This window comes from Lissotriton helveticus, chromosome 8 (assembly GCF_964261635.1).
Source record: "Lissotriton helveticus chromosome 8, aLisHel1.1, whole genome shotgun sequence".
NCBI lineage: Eukaryota > Metazoa > Chordata > Amphibia > Caudata > Salamandridae > Lissotriton > Lissotriton helveticus.
Genome location: NC_136069.1, coordinates 49,570,983 through 49,598,236, shown reverse-complemented (window position 1 = coordinate 49,598,236; position 27,254 = coordinate 49,570,983). Strand labels below are relative to the sequence as shown.

At 46.3% G+C, this 27,254-nt stretch overlaps 1 protein-coding gene across 1 annotated transcript in view; it reads right to left on the bottom strand.

The window, feature by feature from the left end:
* Positions 1-21,221: 21,221 nt before the first annotated feature.
* The window catches only part of LOC144772344 (uncharacterized), a 142,249-nt gene continuing 136,216 nt past the window's right edge, over positions 21,222-27,254 (bottom strand). Inside the window, exon 6 of the mRNA XM_078656599.1 lies at positions 21,222-24,396. Within this exon, the coding sequence (XP_078512725.1) occupies positions 22,862-24,396 (1,535 nt within the window). The 3' untranslated portion in view covers positions 21,222-22,861. The remainder of the gene's footprint in view (positions 24,397-27,254) is intronic.

Genomic DNA, 27,254 nt, shown 5'->3' with positions numbered 1-27,254 from the left:
GGATCCATCCCTTAGCCGTTTCCATGATATCGCATACCATATACTCTTAAGTGCATTATAATCCTCGCGGTTATGTGCCAACTCTGGTATCGCTTTATCAAAACATGTCGAGTAAGGTGTCATACGAATTGGAATACTAACCCCTCGCCAATTCTGGCGACGGGGTTAGCATTCCACCCTTCTAGAGGGACACGACATGCCTGTAACCTATAACCCGGTTAAAAGTCAGACAGAGCCTTAGCATCCACAAAATGGATGCTGCCACCGAGACACAAGTCTGCCCTCCTGCTGCTGGGAGTCCTCCCAGAGCAGGAGATAAGGACAAAGGGTTTCCTGCCAGGGGCGGTGCCAGCACCGTCCCAGACAGGGTTTTGTGTATTGTAGGTAGGCAGGGCTTTAGAGGAAGGTGACTGCACGTGGCACCCCGGTGCTCACTGTGCATAGGCTGGCTGGAACCAGTTCCAGGGTCACTCCAGACCCTGTGCTGGGGAAAAGCCCGCCAAGGAAGTGGGTGTAACCACCCCCCTCCTAGTCCCACCCATAGGGCAGGACTTAGTCGCGTGCCAGCCCCTTTTTACAGGATAAAGGTAGAGACTGGCCCCCTTCCAAATCAGATCATCTTTGAATCCTGAAACTACTTTCTGCGAAAGGAACTCAAGACTTCTTCCTAAGATTTCTCCCTTGTGACTAAGGAGTAGTCACCCTGCATCCGCAGGCACCATCTAAGAACACTGCGGTCTGCTGCAAGTCCTTCCTCCGGAATCCGACTGCCCAGCTCGACGAGAACCGGCTTCCCTGGCACCTCTGACCTCTACCCACCTCTACAGCCCAGCTGAGAACCGTGGGTGCGACGAGACCTCAAGGGACCGGCCATCTGCAAGACTGCACGACTTCTTTCCAGCAAGCCCGCCGAGTAATCTACTGGTGAGTGCTTTGGGGTCCGAGAAGCCCCGACTCTGAGCAGCTCCAGCTCCGAAGTGCAGCCCCCCAGCATCTCCACGATCTGCGTGGGGCCCTTCTGCTTTCCGCTGCTCACCGCGTTGTTTGGCTACTAGCCCGTTGGCTTGTGGCCTTCCTGACGACGCCCGACGACATTTCTGCTGCTGGTCTGGTTGCTCCAGACTGGCCCTTGCTCCCTTCCCGAAGAGGAGCACCCTGGACCCTCCTGGTCCACTCAAGACGCCATTTTGAGTCCACCGCGTGGGCTTGAATTAGCCAAGGCTTGTTGCCCAATCCTGGGTAACTTCGACGCCAACGACTTCATCCTTCGTGGGACAGCTCGCACCTCCATCCTGGTCGCCGACAACGCCTCCTGGTCCAAGAGACTGCAGAGCCCAGTAGCGCCCACTCACCTGACTGCGGTGACTTCGCCCGGTGCCATCCTGGTGCCCACTTAATCACTGGCTAGTGATTCAAGAACTTGGTCCCCTCTGCTTTCAGGTTTTCTTCTTCCTTGATCCAGGCTTGGATCCATCGAACTTTCCTTCACTGGTCGCCTGCCAGCAACTTCTTCCTTCCAGGCTCCTGGTCCGGCAACGAGATCCCCGACGTCTTTTCAGACCTATGCAGCTGCAGGCCCTGGGCTAGGTAACTTCGGCACTCCGGTGTCCCAGCATAGCCTCACTATCCAAGGGTCAGGATCCACTGTCGTTTTCTCCCTACCAGGTCGGGTTCGCCCGTGAACACTAACTTTGTGAATTCTAGCTTCCATAGACTTTGTCCCGCATCCCGCGTGAGAGTGCACACTCTGCACCCGAGTCCCCTAGGCCTCCTAGTAGTAATCTAACGATTCCCTAGTCCAGTCCTAGCGATTCCAAAGCCTATTAGAACTGTTACTTACCTGCTAGTAATTCGCATTCCACTTTTAGCGTATATGGTTTTTCGTGCCCCTCGGGCATTTGTGTAACGTGCTAACTTAAAAGTATTTTCGTAAGAGTTTTGTTGTGTGCTTAGCTCCCTGTCTCATAAAGAGCCAGGGTAGTCTTGTTATAAATAAATACACTGTTTATTTTCATAACAACTTGTGTGGTGTCCTTTCACTGGGTGTTCAAGGGGTAATGTGATGGTAAAACAGCTGGCTTAACACGCCCTCTAGAGTCTTAGCCTTAGACTGCTCGTATCCATGCTACTAGGATAGCTGGTCTATAAGGTTGACTTACAACCAATCATCAATAAGGGTTGTTTGGACTGATATATAGTGATCACTAGAATAGTGAGCACTGCACATCAGGCCAACTTCTCACATTGGTGAGCAGCGGTTGGGATTTGAGCTTGCTGTTGTTTTACCACACATATCCTAAGAATATCTTGTGAAAGATCACATAAGTACTAAAGGTACATATAACTTAGCTTAGAATACTCTGAGTTCTACTGAACCAGCTGTTGTAGCTCCTAGGGCCTAGCACACCCTAAACTACAACTCTAGCAAGGGATCAGTAGGCAAACATATAGTGTAGGTAAGTGCACCACTTACACCTCACTAGAAAAGCATGTCGACTCAGGAGGACTCTACTGAGACTCCCCTGGTCAGTGTTGACCCTCCAGAGGTCACTTCAAGATATGCAGCTCTCAGTTTCCATGAGATGAGACAGATCTGTGTCTCCAGGAAACTGAAGCAGGGGTCTAACCCCACCACTTCCTTTCTGATAGGTCTCTTAGAGACATATGATGCCAGAAAGCTTTCTCAGTTACATGAGAACATGCCAGCCTTAGAGGGAACCTCTGGGGATCCAGATCTCCACAACACTGATTCAGCAGTTGAGGAGGAGGATCAGGAGGTACTCTCTGGGGATGAGGTAGACAAGGGTCTTGAGGTAGTCAGAAGGCTAACTAGGACCAACTTAGACTTACTTGGGCTAGGATCTGGGGGCCCCCCAGTACTAACCCGAAGTGGGCCTAACCTTGGAGTTAGGAGAGATAGATCTCTTTCTAGGGACTCCAATAGATCTCTGCACTCTAATGCCTCTTCTCAGGGGAGAAGGAATCCTCCACAGAGGAGATTTACTTCCCCTCAGAGAAAGGAGCATGAGGCTAGGATGAGACAAGCTGAACTGAGGATTGAAAGGGAAGAAATTGCCCTGGCCAAAGAGAAGCTTGCCCTGGCAAGAGAGCAGCAGATGAGTGGGCTAGCTCCCACTGGTGGCAGCAATCTCCCAAGAGATAGAGAGAAGGGTTTAGATACTAAACACCTGACTAAAATAGTGCCCCCCTTTAAGCAAGGGGATGACATCCAGAAATGGATGGCTGCTCTGGAGAGGGCCTGCACTGTGCAGAACATTCCCCAGAGTCAGTGGGCAGCTATACTGTGGCTCTCCTTTGATGGTAAAGGTAGAGATAAGCTCCTCACTACAAGAGTGGAGGATGCTAACAATTACCAGGTCCTGAAGAATACACTGGTTGATGGGTTTGGTTTAACCACTGAGCAGTACAGGTTGCTGTTCAGAGACACCCAGAAAACTCAGTCTCAGGACTGGTCTGATTTTGTGGATTGTGCCACTAAGGCTTTGGAGGGCTGGTTGCTGGGTAGCAAGGTTACAGATTACACAGGATTGTATAATCTAATGATGAGAGAACAAATTTTGAACAATTGTCAGAACCAGTTGCTGCACCAGCACCTTGTTGATTCAGATCTGACCTCTCCCCAAGAATTGGGAAAGAAGGCAGACAAATGGGTCAGGACAAGGATCAAGCAGAACCAGAACCAGAACCAGGGTGGTCAGAAGAAAGCAGACCAGAAGGGTAATGTTAAGAATGAGCAAAATGACCAGAAGTCTTCACCAGGTCCCCAACAAACCAAAGAGGGTGGGGGTCAGGCTTCCCAGAAAAAGAAGACTCAAGAAGGCCAGTCAAAAAGGTGGTGCCAGTACTGCAAAAGTAAATCTCACTGGTTTAGTGAGTGCACCAAAAGAGGAGGAGGACAAACTCCTGCCACTACAGCTCCTAAAGCAACTGCACCCCCTAGTACAGTCAGTAGTGGTAGTGTCACTCCCAAGGCATTAGTTGGGTTAACCTTGGGTACTGAGGGGTCTGACAACTTAGTTGGCACACTCACTCAGGCTGTCCTTGTCTGTACAGGGGATATGGATATGTCCCCTGAAATAAGTCCCAATACTTTGGGCAAATACAGGCAGACACCTTTGATTAATGGCAAGATGGCTCAGGCCTATAGGGACACTTGTGCCAGTGTCACCATGGTGACACCTAACTTTGTGGACCCTGGACAGATCATGCCAGGTACTGATTTCCTGGTGACCAATGCCAGCAATGTCACTACTAGTCATAGTGTGGCAATTGTAGCTTTCTCCTGGGGTGGAGTGAAGGGACAAAAGAAAGTTGTAGTCAGTTCAGACCTCCCAGTTGATTGTTTGTTGGGCAATGATTTGGAGTCATCACTATGGTCAGAAGTGGAGCAGAGGACTCACATGGAGATGTTAGGCTTGCCAGCACATGTGCTTGCTGTGACTAGGTCACAGGCCAGAAGATGCCCCACTGAACAGGTGCTGGATCCTGAAATTATGGACCAGACACCTTCCAAGAAGAAGAGCAGTAAGGGTAAGGCTTTGCCTTCCCCCTTGCCCCAGGTTGAGGATCAAGTCTCTGAGGAGGCTGATCTAGAAGAGCTGAGGGAAACTGAGCCTAAAGAGCTTGAACTTGATCAAGTTGAGTTTCTGGGCTCAGGGGGACCCTCCAGAGCAGACCTGGGGAAGGAACAGTTGAGCTGCCCTTCCCTTGAACCCCTCAGACAGCAGGCTGCTGCTGAGGCTGCAGGGAATGCCACAGGTGCCCACAGGGTATACTGGGAAGATGGACTCCTGTACTCTGAGTCAAGAGACCCCAAGCCTGGTGCAACCAGGAGGCTGGTCATCCCCTTGTCTCTGAGAGGTTTCCTTCTCACCTTGGCCCATGAGATTCCCCTTGCAGGTCATTTAGGTCAGACAAAGACTTGGGACAGGCTTGTCTCACACTTTCACTGGCCCCATATGAATGAGAATACCAAGGAGTTTTGTCGCTCATGTGTCACTTGCCAAGCCAGTGGTAAGTCAGGTAGCACAACAAAGGCCCCCCTCATACCACTACCTGTGGTGGGGGTTCCCTTTGAAAGAGTGGGGATTGACATTGTTGGTCCAATGGAACCCCAGACAGCATCAGGACACAAGTTTATACTGGTGGTGGTGGACCATGCCACCAGGTATCCTGAGGCTATTCCCCTTAGGACCACTACAGCCCCTGTAGTGGCAAGAGCCCTAGTTGGAGTGTTCTCCAGAGTGGGTTTCCCTAAGGAGGTCGTTTCTGACAGAGGTACAAACTTCATGTCAGGATATCTGACTGCCATGTGGAAAGAGTGTGGTGTGAACTACAAGTTCACCACACCCTATCATCCACAATGCAATGGGCTTGTTGAGAGATTCAACAGGACCCTGAAAGGGATGATTCATGGACTACCTGAACCTCTTAGGAGAAGATGGGATGTCCTGATCCCCTGCCTCTTGTTTGCTTACAGAGAGGTCCCACAGAAGGGGGTTGGCTACAGCCCTTTTGAGCTTCTGTATGGGCATCCTGTAAGAGGACCCCTGTGTTTGGTGAAGGAAGGATGGGAGAGACCTCTCAAAAAGCCTGCAACCAACATAGTGGACTATGTACTTGGTCTCCGCTCCAGGATGGCTGAGTATATGGAGAAGGCATCTAAAAACCTTGAGGCCAGCCAGGAACTTCAAAAAGCTTGGCATGACCAAAAGGCTGTACTGACTGTGTACCAGCCAGGACAGAAGGTGTGGGTGCTGGAGCCAGTGGCCCCAGCAGCTCTGAAAGACAAATGGTCTGGGCCCCACACCATCATTGAGCAAAAGGGAGAGGTTACCTACTTGGTGGACCTTGGAACTCCCAGGAGCCCTCTCAGAGTGCTCCATGTTAACAGGCTCAAGGCATATGTTGACAGGAAGGACATGAGCTTGCTCATGGCCACAGATGAGGGACAGGAGGAAGAGAGTGACCCTCTCCCAGACCTGCTCACTCAGAATCCTGATGATGGGTCAGTTGATGGTGTTGTCTTTTGTGGCAGCCTCACTGAACATCAGCAACAGGATTGCAGGCAAGTTCTGCAATCCTTTCGACATATGTTCTCTCTGACACCCAGCCAAACTGATTGGTGTACCCATGATGTTGACACTGGAGACAGTCTGCCTGTCAAGAGTAAAATCTACAGGCAGCCTGATCATGTTAGAGACTGCATCAAAACTGAAGTGCAGAAAATGTTGGAACTGGGAGTCATTGAGCCCTCCGATAGCCCTTGGGCTAGCCCAGTAGTTCTAGTGCCAAAGCCTCACACCCAGGGTGGTAAGAGAGAGATGAGGTTTTGCGTAGACTACAGAGGCCTCAATGCAGTCACTAAGACTGATGCCCACCCAATACCAAGAGCAGATGAGCTTATAGATAGATTGGCTTCTGCCAACTTCTTAAGCACATTTGATTTGACAGCTGGGTATTGGCAAATCAGGTTAGCTGAGGAAGCCAAACCTAAGACAGCATTTTCTACCCCTGGAGGGCATTATCAATTTGTGGTAATGCCCTTTGGACTGAAAAATGCACCTGCCACCTTCCAAAGGTTGGTGAATCAAGTCCTCACTGGGCTGGATGACTTCTGTGCAGCTTATCTTGACGATATTGCTGTCTTTAGCTCCACCTGGGAGGATCACCTGGTCCACCTGAGGAAAGTGTTAGAGGCCCTGCAAAAGGCAGGCCTCACTATCAAGGCCACCAAGTGCCAGATAGGGCAGTCACAGGTTGTATACCTGGGCCACCTTGTAGGTGGAGGCCAGGTTCAGCCACTGGAGAGTAAGATACAGGCCATCAAGGACTGGACTCCTCCAATCACCCAGACTCAGGTTCGAGCTTTCTTGGGCCTGACTGGGTACTATAGGAAGTTTGTCAGAAATTATGGGTCCATAGTGACCCCCCTTAATGACCTGACAAGCAAAAAGATGCCAAAGAAAGTTCAGTGGACAGCAAGCTGTCAGAAAGCATTCAATGACCTAAAGCAGGCCATGTGCACAGCACCTATCCTCAAGAGTCCAGATTACTCCAAGCCATTCATTGTCCAAACAGATGCTTCTGAGTTGGGTGTGGGAGCTGTTCTGTCTCAACTGAATTTTGATGGTAATGATCAGCCTATTGCTTTCATTAGTAGAAGGTTGACACCCAGAGAGAAAAATTGGTCAGCTATTGAGAGGGAGGCCTTTGCTGTGGTCTGGGCCCTGAAGAAGCTGAGGGCCTACTTGTTTGGCACTCACTTCACCATTCAGACAGACCATAAGCCCCTCTTGTGGCTAAATCAGATGAAGGGTGAAAACCCCAAACTGCTTAGGTGGTCCATTTCCCTACAGGGGATGGATTTTACAGTGGAGCATAGACCTGGGACTGATCACAGCAATGCTGATGGGCTCTCCAGGTATTTCCACTTAGAGCAAGAAGACTCACCTGGTCAAGGTTAGCTTATTGTCCCAAAGTTTGGGGGGGGGTCATGTAGGAGAGTAGGGTCTGCAATCCTATGATCACCCAGATTTTTGCTTTTTGCTGCACTGGTTTACGACTTTCCCTGGCTGTGGGCCTGCTAATCAGACCCACAGCCTAGCTGTTCTCTCTATCCAAATTGTACTCAGGTACTGAATTGGCACTGGGCCCTCTCCAAGTCCCTGTACCCAGGGCTGAGGTGCACCCAGAAGTCTCCCAGGGGCTGAAGCATGTATTGTGCCACCCCTGGATTGACTAACTAAAACTGACACAACTGGCTGCACGACAGCTGGGGCAAGGTGGTGTACTCACCCTTTGCTTTAGATATAGTATACCTATATCTAACCCTAAAATGGACACACAGGTCTCCTATCAGTCACTCCTATGGCAGGCCTTAACAATCCTGAAGGCAGAGTGCTTGGAATCGTGTGAGATAGTGCTCTGGCATGAGCTGAGCCTGTCTGCGGCTTTCGGGATCCATCCCTTAGCCGTTTCCATGATATCGCATACCATATACTCTTAAGTGCATTATAATCCTCGCGGTTATGTGCCAACTCTGGTATCGCTTTATCAAAACATGTCGAGTAAGGTGTCATACGAATTGGAATACTAACCCCTCGCCAATTCTGGCGACGGGGTTAGCATTCCACCCTTCTAGAGGGACACGACATGCCTGTAACCTATAACCCGGTTAAAAGTCAGACAGAGCCTTAGCATCCACATGGATGCTGCCACCGAGACACAAGTCTGCCCTCCTGCTGCTGGGAGTCCTCCCAGAGCAGGAGATAAGGACAAAGGGTTTCCTGCCAGGGGCGGTGCCAGCACCGTCCCAGACAGGGTTTTGTGTATTGTAGGTAGGCAGGGCTTTAGAGGAAGGTGACTGCACGTGGCACCCCGGTGCTCACTGTGCATAGGCTGGCTGGAACCAGTTCCAGGGTCACTCCAGACCCTGTGCTGGGGAAAAGCCCGCCAAGGAAGTGGGTGTAACCACCCCCCTCCTAGTCCCACCCATAGGGCAGGACTTAGTCGCGTGCCAGCCCCTTTTTACAGGATAAAGGTAGAGACTGGCCCCCTTCCAAATCAGATCATCTTTGAATCCTGAAACTACTTTCTGCGAAAGGAACTCAAGACTTCTTCCTAAGATTTCTCCCTTGTGACTAAGGAGTAGTCACCCTGCATCCGCAGGCACCATCTAAGAACACTGCGGTCTGCTGCAAGTCCTTCCTCCGGAATCCGACTGCCCAGCTCGACGAGAACCGGCTTCCCTGGCACCTCTGACCTCTACCCACCTCTACAGCCCAGCTGAGAACCGTGGGTGCGACGAGACCTCAAGGGACCGGCCATCTGCAAGACTGCACGACTTCTTTCCAGCAAGCCCGCCGAGTAATCTACTGGTGAGTGCTTTGGGGTCCGAGAAGCCCCGACTCTGAGCAGCTCCAGCTCCGAAGTGCAGCCCCCCAGCATCTCCACGATCTGCGTGGGGCCCTTCTGCTTTCCGCTGCTCACCGCGTTGTTTGGCTACTAGCCCGTTGGCTTGTGGCCTTCCTGACGACGCCCGACGACATTTCTGCTGCTGGTCTGGTTGCTCCAGACTGGCCCTTGCTCCCTTCCCGAAGAGGAGCACCCTGGACCCTCCTGGTCCACTCAAGACGCCATTTTGAGTCCACCGCGTGGGCTTGAATTAGCCAAGGCTTGTTGCCCAATCCTGGGTAACTTCGACGCCAACGACTTCATCCTTCGTGGGACAGCTCGCACCTCCATCCTGGTCGCCGACAACGCCTCCTGGTCCAAGAGACTGCAGAGCCCAGCAGCGCCCACTCACCTGACTGCGGTGACTTCGCCCGGTGCCATCCTGGTGCCCACTTAATCACTGGCTAGTGATTCAAGAACTTGGTCCCCTCTGCTTTCAGGTTTTCTTCTTCCTTGATCCAGGCTTGGATCCATCGAACTTTCCTTCACTGGTCGCCTGCCAGCAACTTCTTCCTTCCAGGCTCCTGGTCCGGCAACGAGATCCCCGACGTCTTTTCAGACCTATGCAGCTGCAGCCCCTGGGCTAGGTAACTTCGGCACTCCGGTGTCCCAGCATAGCCTCACTATCCAAGGGTCAGGATCCACTGTCGTTTTCTCCCTACCAGGTCGGGTTCGCCCGTGAACACTAACTTTGTGAATTCTAGCTTCCATAGACTTTGTCCCGCATCCCGCGTGAGAGTGCACACTCTGCACCCGAGTCCCCTAGGCCTCCTAGTAGTAATCTAACGATTCCCTAGTCCAGTCCTAGCGATTCCAAAGCCTATTAGAACTGTTACTTACCTGCTAGTAATTCGCATTCCACTTTTAGCGTATATGGTTTTTCGTGCCCCTCGGTCATTTGTGTAACGTGCTAACTTAAAAGTATTTTCGTAAGAGTTTTGTTGTGTGCTTAGCTCCCTGTCTCATAAAGAGCCAGGGTAGTCTTGTTATAAATAAATACACTGTTTATTTTCATAACAACTTGTGTGGTGTCCTTTCACTGGGTGTTCAAGGGGTAATGTGATGGTAAAACAGCTGGCTTAACACGCCCTCTAGAGTCTTAGCCTTAGACTGCTCGTATCCATGCTACTAGGATAGCTGGTCTATAAGGTTGACTTACAACCAATCATCAATAAGGGTTGTTTGGACTGATATATAGTGATCACTAGAATAGTGAGCACTGCACATCAGGCCAACTTCTCACACCCACCCTCTCAACATCTACATGAAACCTCTCGCAGCCATCGCACGCCAGCACAACCTCAACATCATCTCTTACGCCGACGACACCCAGCTAATCCTCTCCCTCACCAGAGACCCCGACACCGCCAGAACCTGCCTACACGAAGGGATGAAAGACGTCGCCGAGTGGATGAAGGACAGCCGCCTGAAACTGAACTCGGACAAGACGGAAGTCCTCATCCTGGGATCTTCGCCCTCCGCCTGGGACAACTCCTGGTGGCCCCCAGCCCTGGGCACCGCATCCAAGCCAACCGACCACGCACGCACCCTGGGCTTCATCCTGGACCCCTCCCTCTCGATGACCAGACAAGTCAACACCCTGCGTATGCTTCGCAAGATCTTCCGCTGGATCCCGACCGAGACCAGGAAGACTGTCACCCAGGCACTCGTCACCAGCGGACTGGATTACGGAAACGCCCTCTACGCCGGAACCACAGCCAAGCTGCAGAAAAGACTCCAGCGCATCCAGAACACCTCCGCCGACTCATCCTGGATGTTCGCCCGACGCAGCCACATCTCCAGCCACCTGAGGAACCTGCACTGGCTCCCCGTCGACAAGAGGATCACGTTCCGGCTCCTCACCCACGCACACAAGTCTCTCCACGACCTGGGCCCCAAGTACCTCAACGACCGCCTGACCTTCTACACGCCCACCTGCCAGCTACGGTCCACCAGCCTCGCCCTCGCAGCCGTACCACGCATCCGAAGAGCCACCGCCGGAGGAAGATCCTTCTCTTACCTGGCTGCCAAGACTTGGAACTCCCTCCCCATCCACCTTCGGCTGACCCAGGACCATCTCGCCTTCAGGAAACAACTCAAGACCTGGCTGTTCGAGCAGTAGCATACCCCTCCCCCCAAGCGCCTTGAGACCCTCCCGGGTGAGTAGTGCGCTATACAAATGGCATGATTGATTGATTGATTGATTGATTAATTTGCAAGGGTCCCCTTTATCACCTTTTTAATATATTGGGATTATTTCGGCACTCTGCCACTTGCCCGGGAAGGTGCCTCCGCGTACAATGGCATTGAATACAGAAAGTAGCAGAGGGCCCCAGATATTGGGTTCTGACTTATATAAGTCTCCGGTGGGGTCTGTCAAGCCCAGGGGCTTTGCCGGATTGGAGGGAAGTGATTACATTCTTAATAGGGGGAGGGGTTGGCCTAACGGCTAAGGCGCTCGACCTCGGACCTGGGGAACTCGGTTCGAGTCTCGGTAACGACGCCAAAAACCCCCTGTGATTCTGGGCAAATCACTTAATCTCCCCGTGCCTAAAATGAATGTGTGTCCGTCCTCATGTAACGTAACTGGTGCTATGTAAAGCGCTCTGATAACTGATTCGGTTCGGTTCTAGTTCGCGCTATATAAAACTCTGCAAAAAAAAAACAAAAAAAACTTCCATAAGGTAAAAACCGACTTCCTCATTCTGGTCAGACTCTTCATTTCGTCCCCTGGATGCTTCTACGCCGTCCACAGACTCACCAGCCTCCACAGAGTATAGTGCCTGAAAATACCCTTCCCAAATGTGCGGCTGTATATGAAAGTCATTTTCGGTAACCTGGAAGGTTACCGCCTTGGAGAGGAGATGCCAAAATAAACGGCAATCATTTTGTCTAGTGTTGAGTATGTTAAGCCCCATCCCCACCTTTACTGCCACCATAAGTTCAGCTCTTGTTTTGCATTCCTTGTTATACCATGCTTAATTTTTCTGTTTACATAGGGGCGGCCCTCCCTGGCTTCTAAAAAAAGGTGAGATATTATTTAGAAGATCTTGGTTACTGGCTTAAATAGTATCGTCATTTGTGGAGGCATAAGACAACTTCGCTGGGAATTGCAACACCTCATTATAAATACCAGTGAGAAGCTTACCATCAGCAACCACACTTGGCCATTTAATTCTCTTGTTGTTAGTTGTTACTACCTGTGCCTTCGTAAGATTTTGCTGGGTTCTTTCAACTGATTTAAGAAAATGTCTGTTTTGTTTGAAGAACAAGGCAGGGTGATTAGTTCCAGTTCTTGCACAAGGGCTGGGACTGGACAAATGATAGAATCGCCATGCGTTCAGTCCTGGAGCTTTTTCTTAGCCCTTGTGTTGGCTCCAACTGAGGGTTCCAGATGTTTCAACTTCTTCCTTGTTTTTTACTGGAGGACTGGGATCCATAGCATCTAAATGGGTGGGGACAGAATTCTCAGGGACTGACAATGACTCAGTTGGAGAGGTAACTTGAGTCAACACACTTCCCGGAACTCCATGATCAATTGGCTCAAGCACCCCACTAGCCAATTGGTCTTGATTCATTGTGACAAGAGCTCCCCCCTACAGATAACCGATGTTCGACTGCCATAATTTCCTTGTCAATAGCGGGGGCAGCCTTAGTTAGGAAATTGTCAAGTGTGGAATTTTGGGAGTCTTGGGTGTCCCCTTCCTGGTCATCTGTGGCTTTCCTTTAGCCATTTGTAAATAAAGTGGGGTGGACCTTAAATTATCTTGGGGAACAAGTACCACCACCACAGCAGGTGGGTGTAAGGTACAAGAGCGAAAATCATAAAACCCAAATTAGTATTGGAGATGGCAACTTACTTTACTTTAAACGCTAAGAGGTGATTGCAATTTTCATCATTTAGAGTTCTTCTTACAGCAATCACAGCCTATCAAAAAAGTATTTCACAAACATCCATTTTCGAAATGCCCCTAGTCAAGGATTCCTAAGAGGGTGTTAAGAAAATCTATCTTCCTCTCAGAATTCCTTCTCCTTCTTGGGAATAAAATATTGTCCTTTTTCTAATTATGGGTCCTCTCCTTGGGCCTATTCATAAGGCTTATCTCCGACAACTATCTAGGAAGGCTTCCCTCTTAGTCTCTATAACCTCTGTACAATTATTCGTAGTAATAGGGTAGTGATGAGAAAACATCCTAAATTCCTGTCTAAAATAGTGTCACATTTTCATGTCAATCAGACTGTCTTTATCTACATTGTTTCAAAACCCCTCTTCTCCTGCAGAAAGATCGCTCCATACTCTCACTGTAAGAAGGGGTTTGAATATTTATTTAGATAAGACAAAGTCTCAGAGGAAATCAAAATATGTTTTTCATATATCTATGTTTTTTTTAAGGACAGGATCTGCCACTTCAAAGTAATCTTTCTCTAGGTGAATTGTCTCCGGCATAATACTAGGTTGCCAGAAAGCCTACCAAGCATTGCCTGAGAAGCCCATTCTGCAGCTTTACTTAGAAACATTCCTATTTCTGAAATTTGCAAAACTGCGACTTGGAAATGCGTTCACACCTTTAAAATACTCTTCTTTTCATGATTCAGATACAAGGGCAAATTCACAGGTTGGGCAAGCCCCTCTAAGAAATCTATTTGCCTACAATGTGCTTTTTCATTTTTATCCCTTCCCTTGTGGATTTCCTCTATAATGTACTTACTAATCTATTCAATGATTATGATTATCAACGGCGAACCCCGGGGAAAAAAGGAATGGTGTTTCCTCGCAATCCCATTTCTCTCTCAGAGAACTCTCCATTGAAATCATAAGCAAACCTCCCTCCTCCCCGAGGGAAGAGATAGTTCGATTAAACCATTTTCTGCTTTTCACTGGATTAAAGAGAACAGAGTAAACTACGACTTGCATGGCATAATGGGACACTTGGGGTCAGAGGTTCTTAAAGGCGTACTGTTTTATTCACATTATTTCAATGCTGCAGCATATGAAGGCTATATTGCCTCATATGTCCCTATCAATCACTTTAAAATAAAGTAAAAATAATTTTTGAGGGACATTTTAAAACACAAACCTTTTATGCTTTTCTTCCATTTTGTAAAGTACATTTAATGCAATTGGCACCATAGCTGGTCTTAAGGCAACAAAGTCCTACATTTTTCTCTCACTTACTTCCTGGCCTTTCCAATGTAAGGCGGAGATGCTGTGAAAATATAACGCTAATAGAATCGCTCCAGGATTGCCGCACATGATTGGGACTATTCAATCCTTAGGTTTTCAGTGGAGATCCCCTGAGAGAAAACTAGGAATACAGGTAAGAAACCATTCCTTCCTTCCTAGCGTTTTTAAGGGTCAGAGTTATTTTAGCTATACCTAATGTTTAATCGATTCCAACTGAAGTATTGTTATGTTCTGTTAAAAAGTTTATAAAGCGCTCAAATCACCCTGGGGCATCACGGCGCTAGCTAGGCAGAATGTCACTAAAGGAGAAATACAGAAGAACAAACAGAAATTACTAAAACAAAAAAGTTTTCAGTTGTTTCCTAAAAACATTATAACTTGTGATTTTTCGTATGGCGTGAGGAAGTTGGTTCCAGTATTTCGGGGCAAGAAATGAAAAGGCTCTGCCTCCTGTTCGGACTAATCTGACCCGAGGGATCACTAAGAGGCCTTGAGAGCTGGATCTAAGATTCCTGCAAGGAGAGTACTTCCGCAGTTTTTTGCTACGGAAGAAATACGTTTAGGCTCTTTTAGAATACCCATGCAGTTGTAAGGCAGAGTTAGATACTCTCAGTAGATTAATTCGGAAGCTATGTCGTGAAGCCCAACAATGGTAAGAGTATACAGGTTCACTCCCTGGAATTTCCAAATGAAATATTGAGGCCTTTTTGTAGGCATTACAAGAATCTGGAATGCTCGTAACCATCCTGGCCCAATAATATGTTACGTTGCTCTTGACCAATATGATCTGAGGCACTGGAGGACAGATGTAGAGAAGTTTTCATAACCAATCCTTAAAAAAAGCATTCTCCAGTGTCCATGGTTTGGTAGTATATTGGAGGAAGTGTGTGCATTTGTTTCCTGTGGCTCCATTAAGCCTATTTTTCAGTTGGTGATCCGTCCTGGTTGTGGTAAGGGCATAATGGGATACTGGTGAAGTGGGCTCCATTACAACAGCAGTTTCCATTTTCACTTTCTGTATCTACAACATATCTGGCTATATTATCCCCTATCTTCATGAATATTTCCTGTAAAAACATTATGCATTTGAGTTCTTTTCAGATATATGAACATTAGTAATTTTTTTTAAATAAAAATGTCCTTCTTTAAGATAAAATAAATACAAATTTAGCTTGCAAAAATGGTTGCTACAGGGTTGGGGGTATGTGGTGTGTGGGGGTGGCCAAAGAAGATGGCCGAGTACACATGCTTCATGTAATCGAGGATCTGCTAGTTTTCAGAGGGAACAGCAGAGCAAAAGATATGCCATAATCACTGTGTGAGCGATCAACCCTGCTAGAGGAGCAGTAGGGTCAGCCAAACCCCCAGATGCTGGAGGACTGCGGATGCCCTGGGGCAATGGGGGGGAAATAGCAGGCCTTCCATAGGCCCAACTGAACTACGCCGCTGTAGGAGGGGTGAGACCGGGGATGGGAGTGCCACTTGGGCCCCGAAGTTCTCCTGATAGGTGGTGCAGGGGAGGCTGCGGGACATTCAGCAATTGCTGCAAAACCTTCTGACCGGGTAGATGGTGGCCCCTGCCTGTTACGGAACCACATGGCGGACCCCCCAAGCAGCACGAGGCATTATCACGTTTGGGGGAGGGAGCCCGGCAGCTCTGAGGTGCAGCTCACACCAATGCTGAGGGCCCAGTAAGAGGAAAGAAGGCGATGGGGCAGCTGTTTTATGTTTTTGGCCGTCGCAGCAAGTACCGGCGACCGCACCCTCCCTGACTTCAAGAGGCCGGCGTAGGGGGTGCACTGAGCAGTTGGCTAGTCAGGATGGCCCTGGGGGTGTAGCGGCAGGCATAGCAACGGATAAAGGCTCAGGGAGAAGCGATTTGAAGGCCCCAAATTGTCAAGACTACTTGAACGATGACCAGTGGTGTTGGTCTGTATCCTTCCACAGAGGTGGGAACCCCCCTTTGACTAGCCCCTGGGACAGTGCTAACAGGTGTCCCCACAGTGGACAAATACTTGGGGAGAACGGCTAAGAGTAGGATCCCTTGAAGTTGGGGGTCCTACAACACCAGCCACTGGCTGATCCCAAGAAGAACTAAAGAGTTTCTCAGACACATTGGGCTGGACCCACCGTTGCAGGGCAAATTGTGCGCTCATGGTCCAGAAGATATAGAAGGACCCGCAAAGGGGTATACCGCCAGGGAGACATAGCTGGCACCCCCTGGGGTGAATGCCCACTCTTTTATGACCCCCATGCAATGGGACCCCTGGGGGTTATTAAGGCTTGCTAGTACTGATGCCTAAACGGAGGTGGCAGCTGTCCATGCCGAGGAACGCTCAAGAAACTGCTAACTGGAGGGCGGTATAAAGAGCATCTCGCCCTGAAGACAGTGGGCCTTATGAAGTCAGTGGATATTGCATCTCACACCTGAAGCTTCTATGCCACCTAAGAAAACCCAAAACAATAGGGTCTCTAGCTACTTTCCTACGGCGCACGACACCCCCTCAGAGTCCCACACAGACGGTGCCATGGCCATGGCCTTGACGAAGGAGGATCTACTAGCCTCCTTGAGAGACTTTAAACATGAGGTTTGCGAGAAGCTAAAACCTAAAAGCGGATGTGACCTCCTCCCTCAAGACACTCAGATCGGATATCAATAGCCGCTTAACTACCCTTAACAGGATGTTGACTCGATGGGTACAAGGACCTTAGACCTTGGATATAAAGTGCAGAAGTTGGAACCGCATGGGTCGGATGGTGCCACTACAAGCCTCCTTAGTATGCAACTTCAAGACTCTATCCTGAAATGCGAGGAATTTGAAAACAGGTCCCTAAAAGACAATGTAAGAATTTGAAATCTGGCTGAGTGAGCAGAGGGGCACAACCTGGAGCCCTTCATTGTGGGGCTTATCTCCAAGCTGCTGTGAGACACACGAATAAAAGTGAAAGTCGACAGGGTTGGCCTGTTGCTATCTGGTGAGTAGAGACGTCAAAGAGATGTGCTAGCCAAGCTTCATTCCTTCATGGTAAAAGATGCAATTCTTCAAGCTGCACGTAAATCCGAGGAGGTCTCCTTTCAGGAGGTGTCCTGTTTCATATTTCAAGATATTGCACTGGTTACACTAGCGCGTCGCCTGAAATTCCGCCGAGGAACTTATAGACTACGGCATCATCGAATTAAATACTTTTGGGCTGGCATTTGAACTGCACAATAAGCCACATCATGTTACAGATCTCCAGGAGGCAGTATATCTCCTGGGTTTATCAACTTCCACAGAGCAGACAACTGAGGGGGGAGCCAAGAGCTCATCTGGCTCACCTCCGGAGCTGACCCAAACTCTTCCAAAATCTTAGAAGAAACATTGAAACTGGGGTGAGCTCTTCCTGATCATTTTTTTTGTGGCACATGGGACGTCCCGCTTTATGGTTGGTTTGGGATCTCTAGGGGGCCAGGGATATTTGCTGTACTGCAGCTCACACTGGGGTGCTGCCTGGGCCTGCTGTTCTGCCGACGGTTTGTATAACACGGCCAGTGAGGCTCACCCGGGGAGAATACACTCACTCATGACATGACTTCGCTCATCTTTACAGTATTGCAATGTTCCTTGCTTAACCACTTGCCCGCGGCGCAAATTCTGCCGCAGTGCTGGGAAAATAATGAGTTGGCCGGGGTTCGGACAGCCGTCTTCCGCCCACGTGATGCGCGATGGCTCCCGGCCGTTACGGGCACACAAGGGGTTAATATATGCTACTTTTTTTTATGCCTTAGCGGGTTATAACCATTCTGCCAGAGATGAGGTAACACTTGCTAAAATGTTGTATTTGAAAGAAAGTTTAATTTGATCTGTTCTAATTTGGGGGGGGGGTTCAACTATTTAGTTTTCTGGTACATGGAGCTCCATTTTTTAGGCTGGAGGTCGAAGGGGGGGAGAGGGTAGTAGCATCAGCTTGAGGGGGGGACCAGGGAGTGCAGCATTTAACATTACAATTTAGACTGCAGTGCTGCAAAACTGATAGAGAGGAGAAAATAGTTATAGTGAAGGGCCACATTCATGGTAGTATGTGTACATCTGCATCGATTTATGCACCCAATACCAATCAAGCCTCATTTTTACCTACGGCTTTAATACGAACGTTTAGGGAGTTGTGCTACTAGACACATGACATATCTCACAGTCGGTCACATTTTACTCTATTGCTTTGTCGGATCATGCACCGGTGGCTTTGATTCTTGAATAGGAGGACCCCTCCTCCCAAAATACCGCCTGATGGTTCTTCCCTAGCTCACTAGTTTGAGACTCCTTCGAGATGATCTACAAAAAACAATGAAGGAATATTTTCAGGTGAAAAACCCTCCAATAACTTGGATGCCTTTAAGGCTATGATATGGGGGTAGTGCCTTGCATTGTGCTCGTCATTAACTAAACAACGGGTCCACGAGAGAAAGACTCTCAAAGCGGAGATTCAGTTTACTGGACAATTATACAAAGAGAATTCAAGTCTTCCCTACCAAAGAAAGGTGACTGTTCTTAGAGAGAAGCTTAACGCCATTTACACCAATCGGGCAGAACTCACTCTCCTAAGACTCCAACGCATGACCTACGAACAGGTTAATAAAATGGGTTCTCATTTAGCATGGCAACTGAGGATTAAGAGGGAGATGGAGTGAAACAGGAGGTGTTGTGACTTCAGACACTGAGAAAGCACATATTTTTGGACATTTCTACAAGACTCTCTAAGCCGTAGGGGGGATGGACGGGCAGGCCCAACTGGACTATTTGGATGAAGTAACCATACCCCCGGTAACAGAAGCACAAAATGATTTCCTAGGTAGTCCGATTACATAGGAGGAGGTTCACGAATCGACCAAGACTCTGAAACTTAATAAATCACCTGGGTCTGATGGGCTGACAGCCTAGTTTCATAAGACATTTAGCTCTGACCTTATCCCCCACTTGGTGACCCTTTTCAATCACATGGCCGACACAGGAGCGGTCACTCCCTCTATGAGCGAAGCAATTTTTTCCATTTTAGGTGGACTGGTCTTTTTTATTTCACACTGCAATAATTGAGCTTTTATGATCAGTTCATCACCATGATTGTAGCTAATTATGCGATGCTCAGAGCTACGGTATTGGTGACTGGAGTGAGTTCTGAGCTTTTTTCAACTAGGTAGAGGAACGAGACAAGGGTACCCTCTGTCAACCTTATTTCATTGGAGCATTGAACTGCTGGCAGCCAAAATATGGTCAACTCCTCAAATTCCAGGAATAAGCTTTGACTCTACAGAAAACAAAATCTCGTTATTTGCAGATGACGTACTATTGTCTCTGACTACGCCTCAAGCTTCCATGGAGGGTCTCCTGGTTGAGTTGGAACGTGTGGCGGAGTTCCATACTAACTTAACCAAATCCTTGTTACTGAATTTAACTTTGTCAATGTCGGAAATAGAATCAAGAGGGAAATACACTCCCTTCCAATGGGCTAAGAAAGATATCACATATGGGGGTATCATGATTACACCAACCTTTTATATCTTTGAGCTAATTTCACCCCACTATTACAATTGAAGACTGACTTTAAAAGATGGTTAGGGAGAATTCATGCTGCTAAAATGACCTTATTACCAAAGTTGCTCTACTTATTTGAAGGGTTTCCTATCGAATTAGATCACAGGTACCTTCCTGCTCTGTGATCTTTGGTGATCCTCTTTATTTGGCAAAACCGCAGGGTGTGTCTTCCAAACAAAATGTTGCGTTTATCCATATCTTCAGGGGGTCTAGCCATACCCTTCTTTAATCTTTATTATGCAGCAGCCCAGTTGAGGGCGATTCTGGAGTGGTTTGCTAAGGAGTCAGATAAACATGGATAGAGCAGTAGTTGGGAAGTATATTTGGGATTTGTTGTGGAAGCCTAAGGTGGACCAACCACCTATTGTTCCCACACGGGTCATTCTTACAGTCTGGGATGAAGTGAACAGGCAGGCGTCATGGACTACTTTTCCCTCTCCCTGCATTCCTATTCATTTTAACATGGCATTTAATCCGCCACTGCAGTTGGGTCCTTCTGAGGCATGGAGGCCGGGAGGTTGTCTTACTATAGCTGATTTATTCCATAACAGGAATATTCTGATATTTGAGTATTTCTAGCGAGACTACCACCTCCCACCCACAGAATACTTCTGTCATAATCAATGAATGTACTGGGTGCTCCAACCGGAGGTGAGGGAGGAAGCAACCAGAGAACTCACCCCTATTGAGATATTTACACAGAGGGAGTGTGGCACTAAGGGGTGTATTTATTTTCTCGATGCACTTCTAATAAATACTCTACTTACTCTCCGGACACGACATATGGAGCTCTGGGAACAGATCCTAGGTGATACCATTTCAGAGGCCAGCTGGTCCAAACTATGGGGGGATATTTCCCAGTTCAACCACCCTGTGGGTATGAGAGAGGCCCATTAAAAACTTTTATTTGACTGGTACATTTATTCCACCAAACTTAAAAAGATTGTCCCCCACTTGTCTGACTTATGCTGGAAAGGGTGCAGAATGTTAGGCAATTAAAAAAATATATGTGGGACTGCCTGACCATTTGGGCTTTTTGGTTCCAGATTCAAGGAGATTTTGGGATATCCAGCCCCTAGTGACCCTGGCCTTTATACTTCTTGGGTTGAGAATCAACCCACTAAAATACCAGATGATTGGGGTTAGGTCGGTGATGTGGTTCAGTTTGGGCGCTGCAAAGATGGCAGTGGCGGGTGCATGAAAATGTAAAGAAATGCAGCCACTGACTCAATAGCACACAAGGCTGTGGCGGGCAGTCACGATGGAACGCATGGTGGACATTTTATCAGACACCTCTAAAAATGTTGAGTATGTCTGGGTTCCCTTGGTGAATTACCTATCTATAGGCCTACTGCTAAGTGCTTGTCCTACCCAAATGTGGGATCTGCATCTCTTTCAATTGCAAAATCTTACTATTTTACAAAGCTGTGGGGAGAATGGGGCTCCCGACCTTACTGTAATAGTCCTTCCTATACATCTTATAAGATCCTTCCTGTATTATTAAAGATGTTAACATTTACCGTAAGTTTGTGGGTTATGGTTTAGGGGAGGGGGTGGGTATATGGAATCAATGGGACATTATATTTCCTTTTGTTCGTAGTGCGGGCGATTCATATGATGTTGGAAACTGGTCAATTCCACTCAATGTAAAAGCAGTACTCCTTAATAGCTGTCTAATTCTGTGAAGGAATTGTACTACTAGTTTTATTATGCTGTATGACTACCTGGAAACTAATAAAGACAGTTTTGACAAAAAAAGGTAGGTACAGAAAGAGCAATGTTCAAGAATCAACTAAAATAGTGCTAGCTCAGTAATCCGGAATCAAGCAAGCACTGACGGACGGTGATGGTTCAGATCAGACAAAGATCAAGCTACATAAATTCGAAAACCACCATTCAATTGATTCCAAAATTGATCCATACACCGTCTGAACTCTATGTAACAATCCTTCAAGTTCACTCTGTTTGTTAGTCTTCTTTCTGTCCTTCTGGTACTCCACATGGTGACTTAGATCTCATTTCCACATTCTATCAGAACACAACATTTTGACCAAAGTTTTCAATTGGAAGTTCCAGATTTTGGACACTTTCTCTTTCAACTAATGTGACAATACAAGCTCCATAATTAAGAGCCAAAATGTAGGAGCCAGGATCTTAGGATCTATAGTCAAGAGCCAAGATAAAGGTGCCAGAGTCTTTTACAGGGAGCCAACACATGTTTTGTAGCGTGCTGCTTCTTCCTCAGGGCTCACTTATGACCCTCGCAACATCAAGAATACTATTGATAAAGACTTATCCCTTTTACATGCCATAAAGTCCACTTTCATTGGGTCTGATATAAAGTATACATGCTTTGTCACCTCAGGTGATCTTTGTTACAATGTAGCTACATGACTGCAAAAGATACCTTGATACTTTAACCCTAAGACGTGGAAAATGCCTCCCCGTTTGTTGAGGTCTAGGTGGGCAACAGAAGGTGGGTACTGCAATTGCGATGATTGGCCTCTTTCTCTTGCTTTAACTGGTGCACCTGAAGACTTGAATTCTTGTGAAGGTCTTGTCACAATCAGTGCAGTTAAATGAGCTCACTCTAGTATGTGTTGTTTGTTGCCTTAGGAGATGTTGTTTCTGAGTAAAACTTTTTTCACATGACCTGGAATGAGCGGGTCTCTCTCCTGTGTGCAATCTTTGAGGTGTTGAAAGACAGCAGCTTGTAGAAAAGCTTTTCTCACAATCTGTGGAACGTTATCAGGTTATTTTGAAGATGAAACTTGTGAGTAAAGCTCTTCTCACACTCAGGGCAGTAACAGGGCTTCTCCTCCGTGTGAATACTTTGATGAGTTAAAAGGTGCGACTAATTAGGGAGCCTTTTCTTACACATTTGAAGGGAAAGGGCTTCTCTCCTGTGTGGATTCTTTGATGTCTTAAAAGACGGATCCTTGTAGTATACCTTTACTCACCATCTATACAATGATAGGACCTCTCTCCTGTATTTATTCTAAGGTGAGTCCCAAGATATGACTTTTGAGTAACGCTCTTCTCACAGTCAGTGCAGTGATAGGGCCTCTTTTTAGTGTATGTTTGTAGGTGATTTTGTAGAGCTAGCTTGCGAGTAAAGCTCCTCTCACACTCAGTACAGTGAAAGGGCTTCTCCCCCTCTGTGAATTCTTTGATGAGTTAGAAGTTGTGACTCTTTAGTGAAGCTTTTCTCACACATCGTGCAGTGATAGGACCCCTCGCCATGATGCGCTTTAAGATGCTTCTGAAGGTATGACTTTTGAGTAAAGCTCTTCTCACACTCTGTGCAGTCAAAGGCTCTTACATCTGTGTGAGTTCTTTGATGGCCTAGAAGATTTGATTTTGAAGTGAAATTTTTCTTACACAATGTGCAGTGGTAGGGCCTCTCTCCAGTGTGGGTTCTTTTATGGCATATTAGAGTTGACTTTTTAGTGAACTTTTTCTCACACATTGTGCAGTGGTAGGGCCGCTCTCCAGTGTGGGTTCTTTTATGGTCTAGAAGACTTGCCAATTGAGTAAAGCTTTTTTCACACTCACTGCAGTGATAGGGCCTCTCTCCAGTGTGTGTTTGTAGGTGCTTTTGTAGACCCTGCTTTTGCGTAAAGCTCTTCTCACACATAGTGCAGTGAAATGGCTTCTCCCCTGTGTGAATTCTTTGATGAGTTAGAAGTTGTAGCTCTTTAGTGAAGCTTTTCCCACACATCGTGCAACGATAAGACCTCTCGCCATGGTGTGCTCTAAGGTGCTTCTGAAGATATGACTTTTGAGTAAAGCTCTTCTCACACTCGGTGCAGTCAAAGGTCCTTATATCCGTGTGAGTTCTTTCATGGCCTCGAAGACTTGAATTTGTAGTGAAGTTTTTCTTACACACAGTACAGTGATAGGGCCTTTCTCCAGTGTGGGTTCTTTCATGGTCTAAACGACTTGACAAATGAGTAAAGCTTTTTTCACACTTACTGCAGTGATAGGGCCTCACTCCACTGTGTGTTCGTAGGTGCTTTTGTAAAGTTGGCTTGCAACTAAAGCTTTTCTGACACTCAGTACAGTGAAAAGGCCTCGCCTTAGTGTGGATTCTTTGGTGGTTTAAAAGATGCTCCTTTCTAGTAAAGCTCTTCTTGCACTCAGAGCATTGAAAAGGTCTAACACCTGCGTGAATTCTTAGGTGATTTAAAGGAGGTTTTCTTCGAGTAAAGCGCTTCCCACACTCTGAGCAGGGATAGGGCCCGACATCTTTGTGGGTCCTTTGGTGAACTGAAAGCTGATGCTTTTCAATAAAGCTCTTCTCACATACAGTGCACCGAAAAGGTCTCTCTCCTTTGTGGATTCTTTTGTGAACTGAAAGTTGACGCTTTTGAATAAAGCTCTGCTCACATATGTTGCACTGAAAAAGTCTCCCTTCTTTGTGTACGCTCTGGTGTCTTAAAAGACTTTGCATTTCAGAAAAACTCTTTTCACAATCTGTGCAGGGAAAAGATATCTGCTCTGAATTAATTCCTTGATATGCCACAAGAAATGCTTTCTTATTAAATATATTTTCATTCGGAGTACAGGTCAATTGTCTGTCAATCTTGTGCATAATTTGTTTTTTTTCAGGGGAGCATGAAAGGGACTGTTTCACATTCATCTCTCTTGTCTCGGATTGGCTGCCTGCAGAATGAAGAGAAAAGTGAAAATATAAATTGCACATTATTCTAAAAAAAATTAAAACACAGTTATATTGTTACATTTTACAGGTAAACAATCTTATAAAGGACGACAAAAATGTTAACTATAACATAGTTCTTTTTCAAAGATATGCTTGATTAAATTCATGAGAGTTAACAGTCCTCAGTCATGAGATCAAAGAACAACTTTTGAAATAGAAAAAAATCTGCATGAAAAGTAAAAAAGAAGAGAAAACAGTCAACATTTGTTTTGCCAATTTGACTTTTAATAACTCTAGATCTTTGACAATTATTAAAACTCCTTTAGCAAATTAAAATTGTCTAAGAAGCATAGAACAGGTTTACTGCCCATAGTACTCCTTTTCCCCACTTTTTAAACAGTGATAAATATGAAAAGAAAATTACCACTAATGCATAGAACATAGCACACAAAAACAAAACTGCTCTGCCGCTATAAAACTACCCCAAGGTATCTGCGATTCCACTCCGTAAAACAGCGACAATTATCCCCTCAGTTCATTTTGAGAGTCAATAGAATATTTCAAGTGAAATTAAGATTATTTTTGGATGCCTCCACCAGTGAGGTGGAGTAGTTGTCAACGAATTTAATGAAACTTCTCTTTGCAGAGAATTTGTGTTAAAGGTAACAAAAAGAAATTTCAGTTCAAACAATAAATAGAAAAGCAACCTAATCAATTCCTAAAGGTGGCCGAAAGGTGGGGGGCAAGAGAGTCAAAATAACAAGAGCATTTTATAGCTGAAAAGCTTCACAGATATATCTGTAGTAAAGATATGAGTATCTTGAGTTTGATAAAGGTTTCTTAATGGGGATTATATAAACACTAGAAATGTTTCCATAAAAAAAGAAGGATTGCCTTAAACCTTAATTTACAAATCCCCCCAAAAAAATACCACAGGTTGTGGTGGAGTTGCTAGCCTCAAAGACAGAACATTTTAATAATCAAATTCACCGGTACATGGTGAGGAAACCATTTTCTTGAATTAGATAAAAACAAGTTATAAATAGTCCCCATAAACTTGAGAAGTAGGAACCTTTGATGACAGCCGAAGATGTCAGCAACAACATCTTGTTACATTAAAAGTCAGTGAAGCTCATTCTGAATCCTATGACAATGGGAGTCTAGCACCATTGTAAACAAAAAAGGTATGATTCACCAACGAGCATGCCTCCCACTAGAAGACTTACTAAATTTAGGAGAAAATCTGGCAGAAGGGGTTTACACCAGCAGCCCTCAATGGTTCAAATCTATTTTATTACATTTCTTTATAACATTTCAACATAACACCAAAGTATTCCATTTAACAGCTCTTTAGCTCCTATCTCTACTACAATCTCAGACTCACCACAATGAGCTATCTTAGCAGGCTCTACATCAAGTTCATCGGCTCAGTTGGATAGCAGCCCTTGCGAGCGCCAGACAGTTTTACCAGAAACGGAATTGAAAGTAGCAATGAACAATAGGCCAGAGTGATATAAGTAGGTTCTTTCTTCTGAGGTAGCTTCTACGGACGAAATATTTGCTCTATCCAAAGAATCTCCGGAAAGGTTAACAAAAGGGCCAGACCACCGAGCCCGAGTTTTTGCATTTTTCTAACTCCATAAGTCTGCTACAAAAGCTGCAACCAATAACAGCTGTGGTGAAGATCATCCAGTGTGCGAATCAGGTGTAGGAGGTTTGACGCAACTTCAGCTGGAGCACTCAGGTTCAAGGATGGATTTGAGGGCGAGGATGATTGGATGAATGGGTTGCAGGAAAAAAAGGAGGGACAGGATGATAAAGCATTCTCTATTTGGTATTTTAATTTTTGCACAGGATTAATGTACTCATATAAGTTGTACTGTTATGCAGATTCTGTACTAGAGATACGTGTTTTAAAACAAGGGCATATGTCATATATCATGTGTGAGGTAGCACTCTGCACACTTTATTGAATGATGTTCTAGATATGTGTGATAATGTGCTTTGCCTAATGCTGTTTAGGTTACGTGGTATAGGCCGCTTGTTTAGGATGTAGCAGGAATTACTTTTTAATTTAGTGAAATGTTGAAGATATTCTCATTCAAAGTTAATGGTTTAAATAATAGAAGGAAAAAAATTGGTTGAAGCTCGGGTTATGGGACACAGTCCAACAGTGTTTTTTCAAAGGAAACTCACATAATGTCTACCGATTGGTCCAAATTTAAGATGTTCAGAACATGGCCACACTTTAAATGCTTTTCCTCTGGAAATGCAGCGCATAGAAAGGTTGCCACTTTCTTTCCTAAAAACCATAATGCTGAAACTCATATTTGGCTGTGTGACGCGGAAGGCCGCTGGTGCTGGGTAACTTTACAACAGGCTCTAAATGATTAATGGTGGTCAATTTGTATGCTCAAGTAGAAATGAACCCAGGACTATTTATTAAACTATTTTAATCAGTTTTTACAATTCCTGGGGAAATAGTGATTTTAGGAGATGTAATATTTTTACAAGATCCAGAAATTGACACCACAATTAATAAGAGACACATCCTACATCAGACAGCTAGGATTCTTGTATCAAAAATGCTTTAGGTTAGTAGATTCTTGGAGAATTGCCTTCCCACAAAAGACTGAATTTACCTGACCATCTGCTAGGTTTGAAATGGTTACACACTGAATATTTCTTGTTTTCAATAGGTCTCATGGGGCCTCTGAGTAGATGGACTTGATGGTGGTGGAAATTTCTTCTGAGGTAATGACGGTTATGTGGTTAGTATATGCTATTTGGGTAAGATCAGGAGGTATTTGGCTAGGTCCGTCAGGTCTGGTTGTGGGTTGAAGTTGATGTACATTGCATT